We start from the raw sequence: 25,323 nt of genomic DNA, 5'->3' as shown, positions 1-25,323 counted from the left end.
GCAGGAGTAAGAAGCTTCCAAAACTACCTTTTTGTGAAAAATGTACAGATGATAAACTACTTGAGGGTGGAGTAACTAGTGGCAGAATTTTCTCTTGTTGGCCGGAATTACCCTTTAAATCCCAAACTGAAATGAATTGGAATGCACAATAAAAAAACATGATTTTAAAAACGGACTTCTCATTTTGGAAGCAAACTCTTCAAATATTAGTATATTTGTACCACAATACTAGTAGCTGTACGAATGCATTCGGACGTTTTAAAGCCCCTCTTATAAAGAACAATCACAGAAAAATAAACCCAATGGGCTTCTATAACGGGAGAATGAAAGACTCGAGCGCAGTGCACAGAGAGCTGGCCGACACCCAACTATAAATTAAAGCCAAACGAGTACAAGACAAGCAGCTCTAACCACAGCGAAACTCACTCGTCATCACTATTAGAAAACACGCACAGATTCATCAGCAATGACGTCAACAGCGATGCATGTGTGCGCAGAAACATGCACAACTATTCCAGTCCGTATGAACGAGCTCACAGCTGAACGACTCCATGAAACTGCACGAATGTAATGAGCATCAGCTCAGCGCGCGCTCGGGGTTTATTTCGCTTGTTTTGACACTTGTACGACCGCATGCAAAGCACTCTCAATAAAGTATTACAGCACGATGAGGTATTTATACACACACGCTTTGCTTACGTAAATAAATAAATCGATTACATTACGATACTAGTTCGGAACTCAAAACGCGCACCCAGAGCAGGTAAAGTAAGTCATAAATTATGATTGTTAAATACTTAAGGCATTTGGACCAAGATCTCATGTGTAAACTACGCAACGGAAAAGCAGAAACGCGCATCATCATCATCACCACAATTTACCATTATTATTATTATTATTATTATTATTATTATTAGATTGAAAAACGACATCGTCATATCATCGACACAACAACGTCTGCTGAAATGCTACAGAACAACAGTTACGTCACGTACATTAAAAGTGGTCAGTCAGCGTGCGGCGTAACGGACACGTCATCACGTCATCACGTGGTGTTAAAACGGGTCCGCTCCCTCGCTTTATTTGGATGTGAGTGCACCGTACACAAGGAAACTGAGTGCAAAAGCAAGAAACGTGAAAGAATCGCGCGACAGTGCATTGACGAAAAGACGACAATAAATATTTTCTTCCAGCATTGAAGCTACTTGTGTCACGTACACACAGCTCGGCCACCGTAAGCGACAAAGCGAACGACCGCGAACGGCGTAGAAAAGAATCAATGTTTGGTTTCTAGAAAACGAATGGCTTTACTCCCTTGTGTCCTCTAGAAATGGCAGCGCGCGCGCGCGCGTGAACGGGCTTCATGCACGATATGACGAGCGAGCGAAAGCACACACGTCACGAGACTCACGGAGACAGTTATAAACGTGTGCTTGTGCTACTACAGGCAATGCGGTAACATGTTCCACTCGCGTTAAGAACACAGTGAGTGTCTTCAGGATTAGATCTCGCTCGAGACGTCCTCCTCATGCATTAATTCACACAATCCTCCACGTTTGTAAGCGAGCACGAAACACAGACGGGTCACAGTTCATGTCTATGGCAAGCCTGCTCTCACTGGTACATCACACCACACCCATGACTCAAGCATCATCACCTCTGATAAATGCGGCACACGCGTGTGGCGTGCTATATTGGTTAATGCTGCAATGCTTCCTTCGTGACCCACTGAACCCTGAAAATGCTGGGTGGATCTGAGGAGAGCGTCTTGTGTGACGCCATGAAATCTTCTCCGCGTGCGTCTGCGCTCCTCCCTGTTCTACGTCGTGGGTTGGCTCAGAAGGCAAAGGTCAGAGGTGAGAGGTGATAAGAGACGACACACGTTTGGCAAAGTACCCACGAGGGGACGGAGAAAGACGACAGGACTTGAGATGTTGGTGCTACGCGAGACATCAGCTATCGGGGGACAGCTGCGTCTCAATGTCTACCCTGCAGATGGGACACTTCTTATTGGTGGCCAGCCACTGGTCAACACACGCCTGATGGAACAGATGCATGCAGGGTAATCTCCTGAGAACACGAGAACAACACGTCAGAACGAGCAGCCGGCGCTGGAGAATGTTCACGTGCGTGTGTGTGTTTACTGTACCTCACATCTTCTCCGTCTTCAAGCATTGAGAGGCAAATCGTGCATTTTTCATCCGTGTCCAATTCTTCTTCGTCCGTGCTGATCTTCAGCTCCAGAGGTCTTCTCTACACGCCACAACATCACAAACACATTCTGCGTGAGCACTCCAGAAACACACAAAACGGTTGTTCTCTGTCGATGTAGAGGAGGGCGGCGACCATTTCAAACCTGATTTTACCTTCTTATATTTGTGAGGAAAAGTGAATCTCTCGATGGTGCTCTGCAGGGCTCCTCGGTTCACATTACCCAGTCGGTCCTCCAGCTGCAGAAGCTCCTGCAATCCAAACACAATCCAGATTAAAAACCTGTAGTCAAGTCCACCTTTGTCGAGTCCGTGAGTCGAGAACGAGTCTAAAGAGGTTCAGGTCCAAGTCAAGACCGAGTCCAAATGAGGCGGTCCAGACAGACTCCAGATGAAGCCTCTTTAAGACCGCATACTTTATTTGTAATGAACAAAAAGCAGATCAAATCAGGTCATTTTATTTACTTCAGGTGTCGAAATTTCACCAAAATTACATAAAGCTGAAGAGCAACTTCACATTTTCAGTCTTTTTACACATTCTGGGCCAGTGATGACTGCATTGAGTCAACATCACTTTTACCAACACAATTAATGTTGAAAGAATGTAGAAGTTTCAACAAACATCATTATTGTGATCAGACTCGGTCGAGATCAACTAGAACTCATCGAGTCCGAGTGCAGATACTAACGGATCCAAGACAAGTCCGAGACTACAATAAACCGTCTCGAGTCCAGACTCAATTTCACAGATGTGGTGTAAGGTCAGGTGACATACCTCATAACTCTCCCGTACGGCAGACGCGTGTCGAGACGGACTGAGTCCCTGCAGAGCCAGCAGGTGTAACTGAGGATACGGGTAGTTTCTGATCTCATGGACGACCTGCACATGACATCAGGTTAACACACTCACAATGACACACGGACACTCACAACCTTCTGATCGACAGACAAACTGACCACTTGTGCTGTGGTTGTGTTCCTGGGGAAGTGATGGAGTCGTGGAGACGTCAGGTAATGCTGGTAATGTTGTGAGAGAGGGGGAATGTGATACTGCGGGAGAACCGGGTCCACACTCAGATCCCTGAACACAAACACACATGAGCATCAGCATCATCATCAGACACAGTGAATGTTCTCATCGAGGAGAAGAGACACACCAGTCTGTTCCTTCAGCCAGATAACGCTGAGGCTGCTGTGGAAGGCCTGCGGGCGGAGGAACGTGAAGGGACGGGGGGTAATCGTACGGCGGTCGCAGCGTCTGCGGGTGGTGCAGGGGTCTGTCTTGAGCGTGTCTGACACACAAATAGAACAAACATCAGATTACAAAAAGACTTTTTTTAAAAGCTTGTGAGAGCAGAATTCATTCATGGAGAGATGTCGGTAACACTTTAGAATTCTGTTTCATGGAAAATGCAAAGGAACCTATTATTAATGAATAGAGAATTACTTCATCATTCTGAGAGAATTACTTAGAACCTGTAACAGTTTTCTAGAGTGGAAATGTAGGGATCCCATTGAATTATGTGGTCATTCTTAAGTAATTATTAATGGGTTCTCTACCTTTCCACTATAGAATACTGTTCCAGGTTCTAAGTTATTCTCTCAGAATGATGGAGTATTTCTTCATACATTAATAATGGGTTCCTTGTATTTTCACTTCCACCAGTCATTGCCTCACATTCAGAGTAATACTCAATGGTAATGTGATATATAGTGTGGAAAACAGACACACATACTGTACTTGAAGATCATAAACCTATTTGAGGTAAGTGGGTAATCAGGACAAGGCAATTGGAGTGAGGGAGTAGATTTCTGGTTATTGAAAACAAAACAAAATTTTTTTTTTTTGAGTACAAGAATTCCATGATATACATATTGCATTTCTATAATAGTAGTAGTAATAGTGGCAATAGTAGTGCATTTCCATAATAGTAGTACTAGCAATAGGAAAAAAAGAAGAAATATCCACTGCATTATTATTGTGATGTCAATTGTGTATATGACTGTTTTTTAGTAGTTACTTCATAGTTATTTATGTAGAATCTGAATCAGTACATAACTCATAGTAGTTCTTAAGGAGGAATGAGTGAATTGGAAAGCTATTGATTACTAAACTGTTACTTAACAAAATGATCAAGTGCTCCTCCATACTGATTAGTTCACACATCTTCCTTCATAGTTATTAAGTAATTCCTCATTAATACTGACATCTGCTCTATTAGTTCTGCTGTATTCCTTCCTAGTTACACATTAAGTAAGAAACAGTATTCTAAAGTGTTACCGATATGTCAAACACATGTCTGTACTCAAGACAGTGCCCTGTATTTTTCAAATATAAAATGTATACTTTTAAAGGACTAGTATACTTAAATGATATATATTAAACGGATACTTGACCCAAAAATGAAAATTCTGTCTTCATTTACTCACACTCAGATTGTTCCAAACCTGTGTACTTTTTCTTGTTCTTCTAAATACACTGGAAGATATTTCTAAGAATGTCCGAAGACTGACACCATTATTTTGCCAAATATTGAGATCCTGATTATTTAACACAATTACTCATTAACTTTTAAATTAACAAAGAAAATGTAAATTCTACTGAAATAGAAACAGTACAGCTGAACAGCTGTAAAGGAAAGGGCTGCGCTGGGTATTTATACCAGAAGAATAGAGAGAATCCTGGCAAAATGGAATGCAGCTCAATAATCGTTTTACCTCGATGATTTGTTTTTTGTAATTATTGAAGGCCAAAATTGAGGACTAATATTCTGCTCTACAAAAGCAAAGCGCAGTTACTACACATTTACTCAAAATGAAGTTAAGGCTTGAAATGGGATTTGTGACACCTGCTCTATCTTGTGACAAAGTCTCCTGGATCAATCTTGCACTTACTGCAAAATGAATCACTTGAGTAAAACTTTAAAGGGCTTTTTTTCAGTTCCAGTGTTTGCATAGTTACTGCACATTATCTTTGGAGGGCAGTATTCATTTTTGATTAATTCCACAGCCCTGGAACTATCCCTTTAATGGTAAACTCTTAACACCGTGTCTACACCATATTCAAGTGGTGCGTTAAGGGATTATCATGTGGAGTCACGCCACGTTGCCTTCAGTATGGACAAAGTTTCAAATGATAATTGGTACTCATGTTTTTGGTTGTGTCGCATCATGCAAAAACTACTAAACTTATACAGTTGATAGAAAAAGTATGTGAACCCTTTGGGCTTACTTGGATTTCTTCATAAATTGGTCATAAAATGTGTTCTGATCTTCATCTAAGTCACAACAATAGAGAAACACAGTCTGCTTAAACTAATACTGCACAAACATTATACGTTTTCATGTTTTTATTGAACACAACATGTAAACAATCATAGTGCAGGGTGGAAAAAGTATGTGGACCTTTGGGTTTAATAACTGGTTGACCCTCCTTTGGCAGCAGTAACCTCAACCAAACGTTTCCTATAGTTGCAGATCAGACCTGCACAACGGTCAGGAGAAATTTTGGACCATTCCTCTTTACAAAAGTGTTTCAGTTCAGCAATATTCTTGGGATGTCTGGTGTGAATCGCTCTCTTGAGGTCTTGCCACATCATCTCAATCGGGTTGAGGTCAGGACTCTGACTGGGCCACTCCAGAAGGCGTATTTTCTTCTGTTGAAGCCATTCTGTTGTTGATTTACTTCTATGCTTTGGGTCGTTGTCCTGTTGCATCGTCCATCCTCTGTTAAGCTTCAGTTGGCGGACAGATGGTCTTAAGTTTTCCTGCAAAATGTCTTGATAAACTTTGGAATTCATTTTTCCATCGATGACAGTAATCCGTCCAGGGCCTGAGGCAGCAAAGCAGCCCCAAACCATGATGCCCCCTCCACCATATTTCACAGTTGGGATGAGGTTTTGATGTTGGTGTGCTGTGCCTTTTGTTCTCCACACATAGCGTTGTGTGTTCTTTCCAAACAACTCAATTTTGGTTTCATCTGTCCACAGAATGTTTTGCCAGTAGTGCTGTGGAACATCCAGGTGCTCTTTTGCAAACTTCAAACGTGCTGCAATGTTTTTTTTTGGACAGCAGTGGCTTCCTCCGTGGTGTCCTCCCATGAAGTCCATTCTTGTTTAATGTTTTCCTTATTGTAGATTTGTCAACAAAAATGTTAGCATGTGCCAGAGATTTCTGTAAGTGTTTAGCTGACACTCTAGGATTCTTCTTCACCTCATTGAGCATTCTGCGCTGTGCTCTTGCAGTCATCTTTACAGGACGACCACGCCTAGGGAGTGTAGCAACAGTGATGAACTTTCTCCATTTGTGGACAATCTGTCTTACCGTGGACACATGGACTTCAAGGCTTTTAGATATACTTTTGTAGCCCTTTCCAGCTTTATGTAAGTCAACAATTCTTGATCGTAGGTCTTCTGAGAGCTCTTTTGTGCGAGGCATGGTTCACATCAGACAACGCTTCTTCAGAACAGCAAACTCAAAACTGGTGTGTGTTTTTTATTGGACAGGCCAGCTTTAATCAACACATCCAATCTCATCACATTGATTGGACCCCAGGTTGGCTGACTCCTGGCTCCAATGAGCTCTTGGAGAAGTCATTAGCCTAGGGTTTCACATACTTTTTCCACCCTGCACTATGAATGTTTACATGTTGTGTTAAAAAAAAAGATGAAAACGTAAAATGTTTGTGTAGTATTAGTTTAAGCAGACTGTGTTTCTCTATTGTTGTGACTTAGATGAAGATCAGAACACATTTTATGACCAATTTATGAAGAAATCCAAGTAAGCCCAAAGGGTTCACATACTTTTTCTTTCAACTGTAGCTTACCAGTATACTTGAAAGTGTACTTTCATCTTAAAATCTACAAGTACTTAACTAATAAGTATCAATATACAAAGGCTATTATATTTGACCAAAACTAAAGAGATTTGGATAGTTTAAATACAAATTAACATTATTAATAAAACTATGAAGTAAAGATTAAATATGATTAGCCTAAATCTAGAAATGTTGCCTGAGCAATACATTAAAGTAAAACGAGGTAGTAAAATTATTTCCAAAAAATAGATATTTAACTAAAACAGAAAAAAATCTAAATAAAACATATATATATTTATAAAGTAAATATTTGAATTTAAAAAATACAAAAACAGTAACTACAATTAATATGAAAACAAAAATGCCAAATCAAAATTCTGAAACTACAGGAAAAGTGAAGTCGAAACGAATGGTGAAGTGATTATTGTGTGTGTTTTAATGTTTACACACACATGATTCTGCACGTAGGAGTGTGTGTTCTGTTGTGTTGTCGTTGTACTGTGTTTTGAGGGTGTTATCATGATGAAGATCATGATGATGTACCTGTGCTGTGGGAGGATCCTCCTGTGTTGGGCCTCCAGGATCTGCTGTTGGATGAGGTATTGCTGGTGTAAAGCCTGAGGTAGGAAGGGAGGGCTCGGGATGTCCTGGAAAGGTGGTGCTGGTATGTGGCCGAGGGGCGGATGTAACGCAGCGGTGGCGGCAGGCGGCTGGTGAGCGGGCCCAAGGTGATGGCTGATCCCCGTCTGAGATTGTCCTGGATGAGGCATGGGGAACTCCACGGGGATCTGTGTCTGCGGCCCGACGTGGAAATGACGGCAGGAGGTAGCATGACTGTGCTGATGCCTGTTAAAATGAGATCCTGCAACAACAACAACCACATGACAGCAGAGGTTATAAGAGAACATCTTCTGTAAGGTCACTGTCACGGGACATGTTTGTGTGTGTTTACAGTGAATGTGTAACATTCCTCGTACCTCACGTGTGTTACTATGAGCAGATGACATGTTCTTCTCCACACAAATCACTTCAGGTTTTACATCCTGCTGTTTTACCATAAATGTGGACATGAACGGGTCTGACCGACTGCTTCATTTAGCAAACATCACTCAAAGTCTAGTTTAGATTCCTTAAAATATCATGTTTGTGAGTAAATGTGTATTATGATGAGATGACATCATGTGTGTGTGTGTGAAGTGTATTGTTGTGTTGTGTGAAGACAGTCCGTGTCTCCTCACCTCAACATCACTTTCAGTTTGTTTTACTGACAGCAGATGAAAACTGAAGAGATTCACAGCTGTTGTGCTGCCCATTCATCCACTCAAAACCACACGCATGTGTCATGAAATAATGCTTTGGACACAGCTCCTGCATCATCAAGTGTGTTTGTCACGCATTATTTTAAGTGAAATTGCAAATCCAATGACATTTCTGTGTTGTTTCCAGAACAATCTGAACTCAGACCTGTTATTCCTTTCAGAAGCAGCACGCATGTAACACGTGTTTTACTCTGATAAATCACAATCGTCATGTTTGCGGGACGAAAATAAAACCTTCTGTTTATTAAAAGCCGTTGGCACTCACAGCTGAAGAAATCCAAAAGAGTTTTGCAAGCAATAAAGAGCGCAGGACAGAAATCTACACCGATATAAGAACATTAATCCAGCAATTCTGTGACACTGAAATGTGTTTCTTTGTCAGTATGACAAACATTTGAAAAATGTATAGATTTAATGCACTGTAAATTGTATCGGATTAATATGTTTTGTAGATTTTCTAGAACAAAACTCTCTCAGTAAAGAGGTGGAATGTTGACAGTATGTCTGTGAGGTGTGACAGATGAGAGATGGAGGACGGTTTGTTGTGATGCACATTGAAGAAATCATTTTGACTTTTCATTATTCCTTCAATGAAAATATCGCTGCTCTGATTCTGACATTAGTAATAGAGATGAATAAATGAATGAATGAAGAGCAAATCATTGATAATCCTCACACAAGACCGCATCTGTGTCAGTTAGAAGACTGGAGATGAAATGAGTACACACACACCTTGACACGCCACAGAAAAAGGCCACGTATACGTTGAATCCGGATCATTTACTCCGAGACGACTTGAAAGTGCAGCTGCACGTGTCCCACAGAACGCCATTCTAACGTTTTATCAAAGTCTCGGCAGCGCACTTTCAAGTGCCTCGGTGACGGCCGTAAATGACCACACATCAACTCACTGAGGTCTCATGATGGAGAAGCGTGGAAATCAAACTATCTTTGTCACAGCAGAGGAGGGGGGAGAGACAATAAATGATAATCAGCAAGAAGCACACTGGAGGTTAGGAAAAATACTATCATCTTTATTGAAAATATTAGTAAACGTGGATTGGTGTCATAATAAGTCCATGCAACAAATAAAAACAACATTGATCAATAGATAGCAAGGCCCACCATGCTCAGTACAGGGTTAACAGAACAAAAGCCACATCCAATGAGCAGATGCATTGGCTACAGCACACATTACAGTACAGCACGGTATATGTTTACTACAGAAAGATTACATTGGACTCTATTCAATGGAGAATCGTTACAAAATAAAAGCATAATAATATGAATCATGCACTGAAGTCTAGTACCGGAACAAAAGGTAGAGAAAGCACAAACAAACAATAGACATTTGAGCTCTAATGGAGTATTTCATATAATGGCAGTGCAGGAGATCATTAAAATCGTCCCTGCCAAATGGATGACATTTTGGCTTGAAAATCCTCACTTTCGTTCGTGATCGGCGGCTTTCGCCCAACAATAAAGCCAAATCGGAAAAGTTGCCGTTTGTCTGTTGTTTTCATGTTCTTTTCTCTCAAATAATGGATGACTGTGTAAAGGGCAGAGGTAATGGATGAAGAAGCACAGGTGGGTGACACCTAAAGGTTTTCAATACACAGGGAGACGAACGGTGACTATTATTCAAGCACAAAATGCATCCATTTCACAGGGATTTACATACGTGTTGTTGACTACCAAAGCTGGATGGCACATACATGAGTCACTTTACTACAGCTACTGATGTGGGTTATAACAACACTACAGCACATAGATCAGACAGTCTGAATGTGTTAGGCTCTCTGTGTTTGAATGTGTTTGGTCTCAGGTGAGCTGAGCAGATCTGAGATGTTGTGTCGTCTTCTGATGGAAAGAGGAAATGAGGGATCAGAACACAGATGATCATTAAAACACAATGATCTGATAATGCAGTATGTAGATTCAGCCTCCACAGACTATGAAACAGGAGAAAAGAACAGAAATAAAGCACATGAAATCAAAGGCGGAAGATCAGAAACAGAAATATAAAAAAAGCTTCATGAGATCAGTGATGGAGAAAATCCACCGGCCAGTCACACTCGTGTCAATAATCATAATAAAAACACATCGGAGTGAATGTGAATCACGGCGGTGCACGTTACGTTACCGTTATATGACGTCACACAAACTGACGTACGTCAGATTAAAAACACGCTTTTTACACTTTATTTGCTGATGTAACGTTCGCGCTGATGGTTGTGTGTCGGTTGCTGTCCGTTAATCTCAGGCCCGCATTAGCATCGTTAGCATACTGAGGTAAATGCTAACCTGACCAATGAAACCTCAAATCACATTACGCTCAAATATACGATATCGTTAACCGTTACCGTATAGAAAATACCAATCTTTTCAGAACAAAGACAATTAATTGACGTTTGATGTATTATGGTTAAATGTGAAGAAGAAAGCGCCGTTCAGTCGGCTATCAGATCACCACAGATCAGAATCAAACCTCACAGACACGCGAATTAAACATCAAATGAACGCATTTCCAACGATTAATTTCTCATTTTGGACTGGTGGCGGCAAATAAAACAGTCTCGGGTTTTAATAAACACGCTTTGAACAAGCAAAGGCCCTCAGATGTGAAATAATGTGTTATAAATACCTCTGTTTCTCACTGAGCCGAAGACGGGAAGAACCAAATATCCAACGTGAACTAAAACCATCCTTCAGATCCTCTCTTTGACGAATTTAGAATATAAACGGGGGGATAAATATCGTACATTCAGCGGGATCATATGCAGTCAGTCACCGCGAGGACAAAGAGGAGCGACACTGATGTTCGACTCGCATGTTCTCCTGAATCGGTTCATCGCATGATTCGCTCGAACCGGGTGACGTGTTGGAACCGCGAACAACGCGTGACAACATATAACATTTACCATTACCCCGTGCAATATAATCGAATGTATTAAAACACAAGAATCATCATAAGAAGTGAACGAATCGTTCATCCTGACACCAAAAGGAAACGCAAAGCCTCTCTGAAGCTAATTGTCCGAGCGAACCGAGTCATTGTAATGAACGAGAGCTCATGTAAAGCAGCAGACTGCTGTAATGTCCTCTGTCCGCCAGAGGCGCTCTCACACCAGACTCATTCAATTTAACTTTTGCGTATGTAATACATATATATTACATATGTAATATATAAGTGTTGAACAGCATTTTACAAACAGCAAAACAAACACTATATATTTAAGAATGCTTATTTATTGTTGGCTGTACAGCTCTAGTGCATTTAAATTCAAATTAATGTACAGTACATCATAATCATGGAACCATAAAACGACACTTGTGCCGCTCGACATTTCTTACATATAAAGTTACATACATAAAAACTGTAAAAAATGTTGTATTCAGGCTATACTTTTACTACATTTGGTCTCACTTTTTACACAACAACAAAGAACCTGACTTAAAAACCCACAAAATAAATTTGATTTCAAAACAATTAAGTCTTGTTTTATAAAAAAACTGTATGAATTATTGTAATGTAGGCCTCTATATTGTTTAGCATTTGTTGTTCTGTTTTTAAAAAGCACTGAGCTCTAGGCATTGTTTCCAGACAGTAGCCTACCGTTTGTAAACTAAAGGTGTTTGGCGTGTTGACAAAATGTTTATATGGATCAAAAGCGTCTGCCAACTGAATGAATGTAAACGTAGGCATTATTAACAGAGATAGTAGAACAGCAATGGGCAACGTTAGACATGACAGGAAGCTTATTGCGTTTAAGTGTTTATTATATCCCTTACAGAAAACATCCCTAGGTATTGTCTGCAGCAGGGGTTTTCAAACTGTGGTACAGTGAACCCCAGGGGGCCTCAGAAGGGTGCAAGGGGTCCCTCGAAAAATCCAGTGTTTATCTGCTTTTTATAGTCTCCAGAGTTGTTTATGTTTGAATCTATCTAGAGAGTTTTACTCACTATAGTTTCTTATTTTTGGACTCAAAGTGAAATTGTTGTTTTAGAAATGATTTGTTGTCTTTATAACATCCTATTTACTATTTATCTTACACATTTTAAATGTTTCATCACACAGAAAACATATAGATTGATATATATTTTAGAAAAGGGGTACCCTTACAAAAGGTTAATCATATTTGGCATCATGAAGTTTAAAAACCCCTGGTCTACACCACCTAGGTATTGTTCTGGCTTTTGTTAAAACTAGTAACTTTGTATTAGCACCTATTGTATTATTGTTCAAGTATGACATATTGCTTATTGCTCCCTGAACTCTCTGTGAGTCGCTTTGGATAAAAGAATCTGCTAAATGACTAAATTTAAATCCCCATGGTTTTATTATAGTAGAAGTGTAATAACCCTGTTCTTTGGTGTATTGATTACCTCTTGTATATCCACAGTTTTACTACCAAAACTATGGGGGGACTGTGGCAAATCACTGGTACATTGTGGTGACAAAGGTGTAACTATAGTAACAATGTCTTTTGGTTTTATTTCAATTAAAATCAAGGTTAATTTTGGTCAGGGATATACAGTACCTGTGGAGATTTCCTAAACAGTGACTGATCTGATCAGTGTCGATATTCAGATGCAGAAGGGTTGGCAGTAACACAGATCTGGAACTCCGTTCATATACGGTATGTTGGTCACTGAGAAGTGCCGTAGTTGTTTGTCAGATCCGAGTTCTCTTGAAGGCTTGTGTGAGACAGATCCACACTCTGATCACACTTTGAGCGAGTGTTCTCATACAGATCTGACACATAAAACACCTGCAGTCAGACAGAAAGATTGATTATAAACATGTGAAATCATTACCCAATGATAATAATCGATAATAATTGATAAGATTGACGTACGGTAAATAAAGCCACGAGGACACCCTGCACCTGACCGGTGAGAACGTCACTCCAGTGGTGTTTATAATCAGAGACGCGTGACAGACCCACGTACAGAGACGTAGAGATGAAGAAGAACTGAAGAGTCGGACGCACCAGCCGAGACCACCGGGCCGTCATTCTAGACTGAATGTACAGCTTTACAGAGACAAAACAATATTCACTTCCATACATTCATTTCCACAATAAACTCTCCTTTTAAAAAACACTTACGGCGAGAAACAGCATACAGTACATAGAAAATGACGAGTGTCCAGAATAAAAGGACAGCCTGTAAAAAAGAATGAATAACAAGAGTGATTCAAAATGATTAAAAACCCACAAACGTCTTTCTAGCAGTGCTCTTTTAGCAAATTAAAAGTGTTCCGCTTGTTATATTTGAAGAGAAGGCAGTGGTCACCTGGCCTCGCTGCTGATCCTCGGGTCTCCTGTACACGTGAAATTCTCAATATAACCAGATGAACAGTCAACGAGACTCCAGTCCGGTTTACACACCGTCAGAAAGTGTGGTCGCAGTCGGCCGACGGAGTACTTGGCGATGTCAGTCAGCGACTGGCTCAACGCTGCTCCAAACACGAATGATCCCACGCTCTTATACACACACACTACACACTCATGATGACTGAAAGATGCTCGGGAGCGCACATACACAGAGAAACACTCGCCGAAGATGATCTGTGGACGACAAACGTCTGTTGTATTCAAACATCATCTATAGAATCAAACACGCGTGTGTTTACTGTAAGTCACTTTATTAAAAGTGATATGTATTTTAGGATGTGTTTGTGTTTCACAGTCAGTGAGAGAGAAGCTGAATCTGTGAGTGCAGAAGACACTGACTGTAAAGAGTGTGAAGGGAATCATTATTCCCATCAGTAACTGGTAAGAAATGGTGTCATCTTTAAAGGGATACTTGATGCTGGAATCACTGCAGAAAAACCCTCTCTTGAACGGTTTGTGCTGAATATTCAGGACTGCAAATGGAAGTCCAGCTGTAAGAAAAACAAACATATACAATGATTTATAATGAGCCGTTATAAACACAGAGGTGTTTTAGGTCGCGTTCACACTTGAAGTTTAGTTCTGAACGGGGTACGGTTCACATGAAAAATTGCTAATGTGAAAGCTGTCAAGCGAACCCCGGTGCCCACCTGGCTACCGAATCCGAGACTCCCTGATGGAGGTGGTGTGAGTTGGGTTGCTCTGGAACTGTGACAGGGTTCAGAAGAATATGAAAGCAACAGGGACCCGGGTGCGCGCTTGATGAGGAAGTAAAGTGACCTGCGCATGCGTTTAAGTTGATGACGATGTATTTCCTTCAATAAAACACATGTGAGAGATGATTGATGATGTACCTGTGATTCGAGCGAGAGTGCAGGCTGCATCGTATTTCAGCGTTGCGAGTGGAATCAGAGCGGCAGGTCAATGGTAATCCAATGCTTCCTCAAAAAAGTCTGTTTGTAAGCAGTAGAAAGCCGTCTGCATGCAACGTACATACACTAAACCTAAATGTCGTTTACTCTGCTGCGCATAATAACACCAAATTAATAAAAACACAATATATTGATCTGTGTTCTGTTTTGTGTCATGCGCAGTACACATTTTTGATGACGTAAGACAAACACAAACGCACCAGGGTTCGAGAGATAAAAAGTTAGTCTGAAACCAAACTGACGCTGCGGGGGCAGCGGGAACAATCCGACCGCAGTAAACGAGCCCAATCTGAAAACGCCCTTAGTTTCAAGTGTTAGGAGGCATAAGGCAAGAGCTGATGAACATTTAGTTATTTTATTTCCTCCATTGAGATCAAGACGACAGCACATACTGTAAAGAATGACAACATATCAATATTACCAATACAGATAGATTTATCGTTGTTTTATTCTTTACAATGGCTAAAACACATAAAACACAAGTTTCATCCAAAATGCCACAATGCCTAAATAAGATTTCTCTATTTCACTCAATTTGTCAATAAGACAACAGACCGACTTCATTATTCTGCAATTCTGCCAAACTGAATGGATTGACATTGAGTAATCTTATTAGCAATAGACATTCTAGACATTTCTCTTCATTATCTAATGATACACAGAACAGAGGTTTTGGTATCTGTCATATATCACATTCAGTCACTGTTATATCAGAATATACTATAAACTTTCATTCTACACCATAAATATACAGCATTTCAATATGTAGATGATGCTCTTTATTACCTGTAAAAACTATAAATTATAACTTTGTCTAATTTCTGTTCTGATTTCTCTGTTAAACATTAGAGCAGTTCTTTAACTTTGCACTTTAGCACAAATTGTGTTGTGAATGATAAAGTTGTGTTTATATTACCCATGGGCCGCATATCAGTTTCAAGATATACTGTGGTTTGGTCACAGTTTTAAAACCACTTAAAGTTTCTGTTACACTGTTCCAAAGGTATGAGCTGTTTTGTGCAGGAATCCATCATCCATCATATTTTGTTTATGCTTAATGAGTTGTTTACTCATCTGCATTTAATTTATTTATGTATATGTATATACGTATGGATGAATGCATGCAAGTATAATTATTTAGCTTAAAAATAAAATCTATAGTGTTCAATGTTATTTACTCAGACATTTAAAATAATACATTTTAAAGTTGCAACCGTATGAATGAATTCATGTGTGTGTGTGTGATATATCTCAACATGTGCAGTTTGAGCTCTTTTCTTTGTATCCCACGATAAATTACTTTAGTATGTTACACACTAATAGCACATACATAATGACAATTATAACACATAGTCCTAGTATGCGAACGGACTTATATGACACATACCATAATTATATACTGCAATACACTACAGTTTACTATAGTAATAACTCAGAGTAATTAATAACAGACTTGAAATGGTTTGATCTGTGTAAACTCACCGATGATCAGACAGAAAACGTCCAAACAAATGCAGAAAACTCCTTTAGTCTCCAACATCTTCACTTCCTCAAACACACTTCTTTCTTTAGATGGTTTACACTTTAACATTTATTAACATCACATACACAACACAATAAACATGTGCGACCACCAAGAACGCGACAGATCGTGAAACAATCGCATTTGCAACAGCCGACAGTCTTTATAAATCACTTTCTATCTGTGTAAAGAATGGAGAATAATATGAGTTTTATGGTCCGATGTGTGTCGCCGTTACTTCTCATCTCCGGTTACTTCACATCGCATGATGGTGATGTCAATCCCTTCGAGTGTCAATCACATACAGGCTCCGCCCACCGCTTCCTTCTTCATTGCAGGCTCCGCCCACCGCATCCTCTTAAACAGCCAGAGTCTGTTCCTTAAAATAGAGATTCTGCACGGACTCTGTAAATAATATAATCCTACACATCATTCAATAACATTCAGATTGTGTTTGAATAACCAGTGGAAAATGTTGTTGCTCACAGGATAGTTTTTCCATTAAATGATCAACTTAGTCTCAGATTTCTCCTAAAATTGCTTATGAGAAATATAGATTGTGATGAGAAATGTTTGAGTTGATATTGATATCTTCATTAATATTGACTTTTCATTGCAGACAAGACAAATCTGAGCTCAGTTTGACGCATTGTTGCAACAAGTCCTCCAACTCATACGAGCCCGAGGAGCGTTTCCTAAGATTGCGCTTCTACCGGCAGCAGGAGAAGCGTCTGTCTACCGTAATTATAAAATGATATATTACACTATTATTTTGCAATGCCGACGCGTTTTGGAGTGTCATTTTCACATTAAACTATGAGGATGAACTGTATTTGCATTACAAATGAAATGACACCATTCACGCATTTTGAGAAAGGAGTTAAGGGGTTCAAAAGAATCTTAAAAACTATAAATATTGATGAAATTAGTGATACTATAACAAAAACGAAGAATTAAATCCATAAAAAGTTAACAAGCTAAAGCAATGGAATGACATGCGCTTCATAAGAAGCTGCTGGTGCTAGAGGGCGCTCATCCTTAATACGTAACAGTTGGTCATAATAAGGTGCTTGTACAAACGACCGACTGGCTCTTATTTGAGGAGGACAGTCTGCATTGTTGACATCTCTTCTCAAACTCTAATGAAAAAAATATTTGTGAGATTTCTGACCCTATTTTTTCAAGAGAAATATCTGAGACACACATGAGACTTAAAAGTTAATGAGCACTCCGGCGGAAAATGAAAATTCTCCCATGAATAGCTTGCCCTCAAAACGTTGTACGACCAGCCTAGGACGACCGTTCATCTTTGCAAAGCAAATTAAGATTCAGTTTGATGAAGTTCGAGAGCTTTTTGACACCCGCTCATAGACAGCGATGTAATATGCTTTTATAGTCACATAGTGTCTATGGGGGACTGAGGAATGAATGATGTCTAGGAGAAATAACTGAGATATTAAAGCGATCTCACCAGAGAGATCTGTGAGAGCTGAAAGCTGTCTTGTCATGTGTTTCTATTGTGTTTGTTGTATTTCTTTAGATGATTGTCAATCGGTTGTTGATAAAGCAGATCTCCCATGTGAGCGAGAGACGCCTCGTTTAGAGCTTTAGAACACAAACACACTTTAAACGCGTCTGAGGATAAATGTTCAGCACACACAGTCTCAGTCCACATCTGAAAGAGTCCTCGTGATGGAGCGCGTATCACCTCCAGACCGCTGTGAAGATATCTTCTGTAGAGATGAAGATCTTCTGCCCCTCTGCCCTTCACACGGACCTCAGATCCACCTCAACACAAAACAACATGAGAATGATGACCACAACCGCACAACAGACAAGAATTGTTTCAATTAGATCGATTCTGATTGTGTTTATTGATTTTGATTCTTATCGATTCAAAGTTTCGGTTCCACAGTTGAAGTTAAATATTAATGTATCAACCTGTATTGTCATTTAGCTGCTTATTGACTTGTTATCAAATAAAATATATATTTATGAGCACCGTTTTGTGTTTATATAGACTATAGATAGACAATTGTATTATATTAGCTGAACTACATCATGGTTAAAATGTAATAAAACTGTGGTAAATTTGTGTTTCCTGTGCTTTAAAATACAAATACTATACTGAAACATTTACTGCACTTCATTACCTATGTGTGTAAAATCTGATCTGTACTGACACGTCATTCCAAAATCAAAATCCTTCCAGAATCCAGAATCTTTTCTGATCACCTGGGAACGAAATGACATGTGTTATTAGATCTTCACTATGACATCATTCATTCCTAATGCTGAATAAACACTCAATCTCACTGGCTGTTCTTCATGAGGAGGACCATGATGACCATAGATGATCTCTGGATTATACTGGCTGAACATCACCGGATAGAAAACCTTCTTGCCTTTCAAAACAAATTATCAAAAGAATGAATGAATAAATGCAAAATGACAACTTTTTGTAGATTTTTAGATTTTTGGATTAATTGTTCACAGCAAAAATTGTAATGTAGACTAAAAAAGTTAATGTCGGGTCAATTATCATTTTCACGTGGACTTCAAAGCCAGAAGAACACAAGTACTACAAACTGTGCTTACATTTAACATTGACTACTAGTTTTCTGAAAACAAGGGGATAAAAATGTTACATTAAATGCAAAATCGAATTAATTTCACTGGTGGTCATAGACTTTTGTCTCATTAACACTTAATAATAAATATATGTTAAATATTAATTGTCAATATATGTTCAGTTCCCAGTTCCCAAGTTGTTTGTTCAATTTGCTTCGTACCTGCTGCTGCGTTCATTCGGCAGGAGTTCAGGAACTCAGCAGTAAAGTGAACACTGACGTCACAGAAGAAGAAGAGAACATTGCTCTGACTCCACGCGAGAGCTCCGACCTGCAGTCCTCGTGCCCTGGAGAAGTCTTCATTCAGACCAATCAAAGTCAAGTTTCTGTATTTCATCGTCCTGTAGAGCAGACGCTGAATGTTTCATCATTCCTCTCACCTTTCATCATCTGATGACGCAGACGTGTTTTATCTACAGAGAAATGTCAGTTCTACCTTGATGTTTCATCCAGAATTCTTTTCACTTCATCCATGTTTTCAGATCCGAAAAACACCACAGTAAGATGCGTCTGCTCATCACGACCAATGCAAACATCCCTGAGACACAAGAAGTGAATTTACACGACACACAGTACATGACACGCAAACTCAGTGTTGGGCAGTGTTAGTAAAGTAAGGGATTAATCTCATCTTTTCTGTAATTTATTCACAGTTACTTCTGATATAATTCAACTAAATACTGTGTTTAATATATGTGTGTGCAATAGTGGAACTGACATCAAAATTCTCACATATTATTATACTTTGGTCAGTTAATAATAATACTTTACGTACTTTCATATTATTGATTTAAATGAATTAAAAGAGGCGTTTCACATCTGTCCTTGAATCACTGAACTAATCCAGGTTGATGTAGTATAAAGAGAGTAATGAGTAATTAAATACTTAATACGAGAGAGTCATGTGTATAGTCTAATTACATTGTTGAATTGGTCATTAGTAACTAGTAATAAATTACTTTTTCAGAGTAACTTACCCAACACTGCTTGCAGATATCAAATGTACCTGAAATTCTGCATGAATTGTCTGAATGCGTCCAGTTGTTTTGTCAGCGGTAGAATTATGTTAATGAGGATTTGAGAGGTGTCGATGAATTCATCCAGAACTTTCACGAGCGGTGCGAAAGGACGAAAGAAGACAAGTCTTCTGAAATCTGGAGAGGTGTTTTCCCTGAATGTAAGATCATACAGCGTTCCTTTATCCCTTTCTGTGCGGAAGATTCCTGTCATATAAAGTGAAGGTTTAATCAACCTTATTAAAGGGGTCATATGACAAGGATAAAATGAATATTATGGCTTGTTTTAGATGCAATGCACGATTTACACGATCTGTGCATGTTTGTATCTCCGCCTCCCTGAAACGTACTGATTTTTTACAAAGCTAATCGCTTTCAGATCGCTCTGAAAAGTGAGGTGTTCTCTGATTGGCCAGTTCACCAGTGTCTCATGATTGGTGGAATACTGCAAGCGTGTGAGGGAAATGTAATGCCTATTACCAATTTTTGGAACTTCAGGTTCCTCTTTAATTGTACTGACAGGTACACACACCTTACTTGCGTGTACATTTGGGTGGTCTTAGTCAAATCAGACCACCAACTGATGTAGATTTGTGGGGGTGTGATTACATGAGGCGTTTCAGGCAGGTCTGGGTGAGCATTTGCATTTAGATAGAATGCATCTTTTGTTTTTACGTGTCTAATACATACATGGGCAACTTATAACGCGCCAAAGAAACAGAAAAACACGTGTTCACGCCATATACCCCTTTAACAAAATGAGTTATCCACACTCATCTCACCCTCGAAGAAATCTTTGGGAGAGTAAGATGTTCTGTGTCGTGAGTCTCCAGGCTGATGGTCATTCAGCACATGTAAAGCACTCTCTAACGCTCCGTCCAGCTCGTTCCTGCGGTCCTGACGGAGAGGTCTCTCCACAGGGTGTCCAGCGAGACCCGAGACCCTCCAGCTGATAGACTCTGTGAAGCGTGAAGCTGTCGAACGGCACGATACTCGGTCACCTGAAGCGATCTCTGCGCTTCTCAGCTGTTTCTGCATGAAGACTTCCAGATCTAAATGAGCTTTTCCGTCACTATTCAGTGAGATGATGCCAGCAGATCTGTCCCGCAGCTCGTTCTTCAGCAGGGAGATTTCTTTGCTGAGGTTGGTGGTGAACTGAAGGTGTTTCTCCTCGTGCCGGTGCAGTAAAGTCTCATACGAGGTTTCAGATGAACGTTGATTTTTATGAGTTCTACAGGACAGACTCAACAACAAAAGCAGCATCAAACAGGACAGAAGAGCGAGAACAAACCGTCTGCTGAGGGGAGACATGAGGAACCTTCTCTTGGACATGACTGCCTGCAGAAGAAAATGCTTTTTTTTAATCGACATTTTGTCAACAACGTGATTTAAACTTTTTCCAAAAGCGTATGAATCGACACAAATCAACTCATATACAAAAACAGACAAATCAACTGTAAGAGAGTCGAGCCGAATCAGTCAAACCAATAAAGACACACATGTAAGCTGAGAGACATGTATGAACATTTACATGTGTTGCCACATACATACAGAATATTTCAGCACCTGCTTCTCGTTACGGATTCAAAATCAAACGTCTGCTTACCTTGTTCTGTCTGGACGATTCTGAAGGTAAAGATTGAGCTGAATGTGAATGTGTTCTCTCACGGTCACCGCCCATCATGTTTATATATGAGCAGCAGGAAAATTTTGTGAAAGACCTTCTGTCTGTGAGCTCGGACCAAAACTCTACACAACTCTGAAAACCCAACAGCTTTCAATATAGAATGAAAAGCATTTCCAGAAACACAGCTGTCTGTTGTCTTAGATCTTACAGTTCTGTCAGGTTCACTATCCTCAAAACTGATGAACTGTTATCATATAGTTTAGATTGGCGGTCTGGTTCTGTTCTGGGCAATACTCCCAGTCAGCATGAATAAGAGCGCAGCCTTAAACACAACAGAACCAGTGTTGGGTGTCACTAGTTACTAAGTAATGAGTTACTGTAATAATATTACTTTCCCCCGGAAAAAGTAAACTAAGGGATTACTCTTATTTTTCTGTAATTTAATGACAGTTACTTCTGATGTAGTTCAACGCAATACTGTGTGTAATATATGTGCGTGCAATAGTGGAATTGACATCAAAATTTAAAGTGTGACTCTAAAATCTGTGCTTTAATGTGTAATTCTCACATATGTTAATTAAATAAAGGTACTTAATGTAGTTATATTAATATCCATCCTTGAATCACTGAACAGAAACAAAAGGAAATGGAATCGGCTACTTGAAATTAAAATGTGAATTCCGCGTATCGATTCCTGTGTGCACATTTTCAGAAAAGTGATCTCCTGATATCTCAATAAAAGCTCTTATGAAAATTAACCATATTTTTACTATAGTAAGGAAAGTTTAACTATAGTATTTGCATTAAAAACCGCAAATTGAACCACAAATTAACCGTAGTTTCGCTATAGTTAGAACAGTTTAACCATGATAAGGTTCAACTATATTAATGTAATAAATCAGAAAAACATGGTTCTATAAGTATTGGTTTATATCTATGGCCCGGTTTAAGCCAGGACCTACCCTTAGTGGAATTATGTTATTAATGTCACTTTTATAAAAATACATCACTGGTGTGCATCTTGAGACAAAACAATGGCACTAATATAATTTATGATATTTCTGGGTAAGTTATATTCAGTTTAGACACACATTCATTATAGTCTGGGACTAGCCTCAAACCTTGTCTGTGAAACCGACAAAAAAGCAGAAGTCCAATAAATCTGGTCTCATATAGTTCAGCACAGTATACAGAGCTAAGTTAGTTTTCTTTTTATAGAGAAACATTAGAATAGAGATAACATTCAAACACGATATTCATTTATCTGCCGGAAAAGTGTTTTAAATATAAATAAACCAGACACAGAGTTTTTGTTGATTTTATTGTTAAGTATTGCTGAAACACTATTTAACTTTTTACCAGTTCAACACAAGTGGAGGACTTTTGTAAAACATTCCTTCCAGTGTTAAGAGATTTTTTTCTCAAAAGTCAGGTCATATTTACACTACACCAGTGTTAATAAAAAAACGACAAGATCAACTCCTCATACAGATTTTTTTTAACCAATTACCAGATTCTCCATCCCTGCAGAAACCATAAAGACTGAAGTTTCCAGACGGTTTCAGCAGGTCAAACACGTAATGAAACACCAACTCCATGTTCTTCATCGCACAGATTTCTTTAGCCTAGAAATCTTGGGACACAAGTTCACAACAGCGGCACAACCTTCATATACATTTGTAAACAAAATACTTTCATAACAAAAACACTCAGTAGAACACTGAAGAACAGAGATGTCGACACATTTACGATCCAACCATGTCATAGACGTAGATGTGATAGTCATCATCAAACTTGATGAAGTAGACCGAAGGCTTTGCATGAACCTGCTGGATGATTGTGCCCATCTTCTCCGTGCCATCTTTGTTCATACACTCCACCTGCTTTCCAACCAGAGTGTCAAACACTTCACCCGGCTCTCTGACCTCCGCTGCATCATCTGACCAAGAGAATCACATTCAATAATAAACATTCTGTTCATCGTGACTCCATGTGATCTGCAGACAAACATGAGGAGAACATCAATGACGGACGGACACACACCTGAATCTGGGAGAATGCGCAGGTCTCCGTCTTTATAATCCTGCATCAGCTGATACATGTAAAGCGTGGGGTCCTTCTCGTACGTTATGAAGAACCAGGTGGGCATGACGGGGGCTCTGGAGAGCACCAAACCCCTCCACTCATCCTTCGATCCGTCATCCTGTTCAAACATGTGTCCTACCGCCCGGCCCAGCAGTCTGTCCGCAAGAAGACTGTCGCCCGTGCGGAACGAGTCGATCTGCCTGTCTAACATCTGGAGGTTTTCCACCCTCCTGTCTTTGAAAATCTCGAGGCCGTAGACGCAGTCGACAGCTTCATACTTGATGAGATAGAGCGAAGGGTTCACGGGCACCTGGATGAGCACCGTCCCCGTCCACAGAGACACAGGCCTGTGACCGTCTTCTTTCCATGCGTGTTGGATTCTACAGCCCACGATGTTCTCAGGATGAGTGCTGGGATCGACTTTGTGACGCTGTTTGTGCCTGCAGACATGAGATCTCTTTTAACAAGAACTGGTGAAATCTGGTTTGGTTTTACATCTTTAAAACTTGACATGGACGGAGGCTCACCTGTGAGAGCTCTTCTTCATCACAGATCGGCCAGACACGACGCCTCGTACTGAAATAATCCAAACATGTCGTGGCGAGTCCTTTACAGATTAATTTGATAATAATATAAATAATGTAAGTGTTTCACCTTCAGAGTCTTTAGAGCGGCGATAACTCGAGCGGTGTCCTTGTGAGCTCTCCATCATCTCCAAACACATTCAACTCCTGTTTGAATATTAAGTGTGTTGTCATGCGTTACCATTCTCGTGCACAAAAACTACAGGAAAGTACCAGAGTACACATATAGAGCCAATCATAAATCAAGGTATCACGGTATCACGGTATCTGAACATCCCTGTTGAAAAGAACAGCATATGATAGATTAGGCATGTTTTTATGCTGATTTGACCGGTTTAAACCAGCTAAGGAGGACCAGCACATTATCAGCTTAAACCAGCACAGACCACCAAACCAGCATCAAAACATACCAAAGCAGCATTTGCTGTTTTTTTCAACAGGAATATATTATCAGACTGTCGGCGCATGTGATGAATAAAGTGCTGAAAGACCAAAACAAATGTGAGTTTATAAATGTCGACGAAGAAGTTTAACTCGGTACTCACTTTGTCTGTGTACATACGCGATCACAACACGCCGCGCCACAACAAAACACGCGTTACGCGCGCTCACGTGTCCCGCCACGTCACTCTTTTATACTTTAATCTCTTTACATAAACCTCGATCGACGTTTCTTATCTATAAAAGACAAACAGATGGATGAAAGAAATTTAAGCGATAGCGGGTTTCTGACGCTTAGCACGTGCACGTGCAGGCGGGAGCGCGCCGAAATCCAGCAATGTTGTTTAAGTGCACGCATGCAGTGAGAGCATTGTTTTTGCTTTAGATACTCAACTCAGTCATCTTCACGTTAACTTTGGATTTTATATTTTTAATAAACAAACCGAATTCCGAGTCATAAAGAAGACACAGTTCACATAAAAGAAAACGTATTTAAAATGTAATCTGAACTACACGGTGTGTTTGTTTTGTTGTTTGCATGATAATCTCATCATGGTTACGTTAACGTTAAATGGCAAAGAAATGATGCCCCTCACCTGCAGCGGCACGTACTAGAAAACATATACGAACTGGAAAAAACATGTGTTTTTAGCTCTTTTGCACATGGAAACCCAAATATGAGACATTAATAACTATATCATAATTATTTGATTGATTTCTTTATTACTTTTAAAAACACTTT

At 39.7% G+C, this 25,323-nt stretch overlaps 4 protein-coding genes across 8 annotated transcripts; all 4 read right to left on the bottom strand.

Annotated features, from left to right (window-relative positions):
- Window positions 1-56: 56 nt before the first annotated feature.
- On the bottom strand, window positions 57-11,322 carry ark2cb (arkadia (RNF111) C-terminal like ring finger ubiquitin ligase 2Cb). Its single transcript, XM_056772771.1, has 8 exons — window positions 10,990-11,322; window positions 7,570-7,888; window positions 3,368-3,502; window positions 3,168-3,291; window positions 2,986-3,090; window positions 2,367-2,462; window positions 2,150-2,253; window positions 57-2,070 (listed from the first exon to the last, which is right to left on the bottom strand). The coding sequence occupies exons 1-8, from the start codon at window positions 11,048-11,050 to the stop codon at window positions 1,953-1,955; spliced, it is 1,062 nt and encodes a 353-aa protein (XP_056628749.1). The 5' UTR covers window positions 11,051-11,322; the 3' UTR covers window positions 57-1,952.
- Window positions 11,323-12,823: 1,501 nt separating this feature from the next.
- LOC130407303 (phospholipid phosphatase 1) lies at window positions 12,824-16,443 on the bottom strand. Its single transcript, XM_056730082.1, has 6 exons — window positions 16,159-16,443; window positions 14,084-14,235; window positions 13,644-13,918; window positions 13,457-13,514; window positions 13,205-13,381; window positions 12,824-13,117 (listed from the first exon to the last, which is right to left on the bottom strand). Exons 1-6 carry the CDS (start codon window positions 16,265-16,267, stop codon window positions 12,995-12,997), a joined length of 894 nt encoding a protein of 297 aa, XP_056586060.1. The 5' UTR covers window positions 16,268-16,443; the 3' UTR covers window positions 12,824-12,994.
- A 1,259-nt stretch (window positions 16,444-17,702) lies between these two features.
- Window positions 17,703-21,176, bottom strand: csgalnact1b (chondroitin sulfate N-acetylgalactosaminyltransferase 1b). The gene is given in 9 exon segments (XM_056773494.1): window positions 17,703-17,986; window positions 18,352-18,433; window positions 18,515-18,603; window positions 18,991-19,169; window positions 19,265-19,366; window positions 19,835-20,051; window positions 20,627-20,786; window positions 20,788-20,837; window positions 20,840-21,176. Coding segments are annotated over 9 exon segments (1,500 nt in total).
- Window positions 21,177-22,773: 1,597 nt separating this feature from the next.
- On the bottom strand, window positions 22,774-25,316 carry spinb (spindlin b). Of its 5 annotated transcripts, XM_056772280.1 has the most exons (6): window positions 24,976-25,114; window positions 24,686-24,818; window positions 24,211-24,287; window positions 24,084-24,132; window positions 23,515-23,996; window positions 22,774-23,410 (listed from the first exon to the last, which is right to left on the bottom strand). In XM_056772280.1, exons 3-6 carry the CDS (start codon window positions 24,278-24,280, stop codon window positions 23,217-23,219), a joined length of 795 nt encoding a protein of 264 aa, XP_056628258.1. In that variant the 5' UTR covers window positions 24,281-24,287; window positions 24,686-24,818; window positions 24,976-25,114; the 3' UTR covers window positions 22,774-23,216. The 5 variants fall into 5 exon arrangements, with proteins under 5 accessions (XP_056628258.1, XP_056628260.1, XP_056628261.1 ...); XM_056772282.1 differs by lacking the exons at window positions 24,686-24,818; window positions 24,976-25,114 and adding an exon at window positions 25,178-25,316; XM_056772283.1 differs by lacking the exon at window positions 24,686-24,818 and having other exon boundaries at window positions 24,976-25,106.
- Between the last annotated feature and the right edge of the window lie 7 nt (window positions 25,317-25,323).

This window comes from Triplophysa dalaica, chromosome 18 (assembly GCF_015846415.1).
Source record: "Triplophysa dalaica isolate WHDGS20190420 chromosome 18, ASM1584641v1, whole genome shotgun sequence".
Lineage (NCBI taxonomy): Eukaryota > Metazoa > Chordata > Actinopteri > Cypriniformes > Nemacheilidae > Triplophysa > Triplophysa dalaica.
Note: the sequence above shows the minus strand (reverse complement) of the source record. Positions and strands in the feature narration are given on the sequence as shown.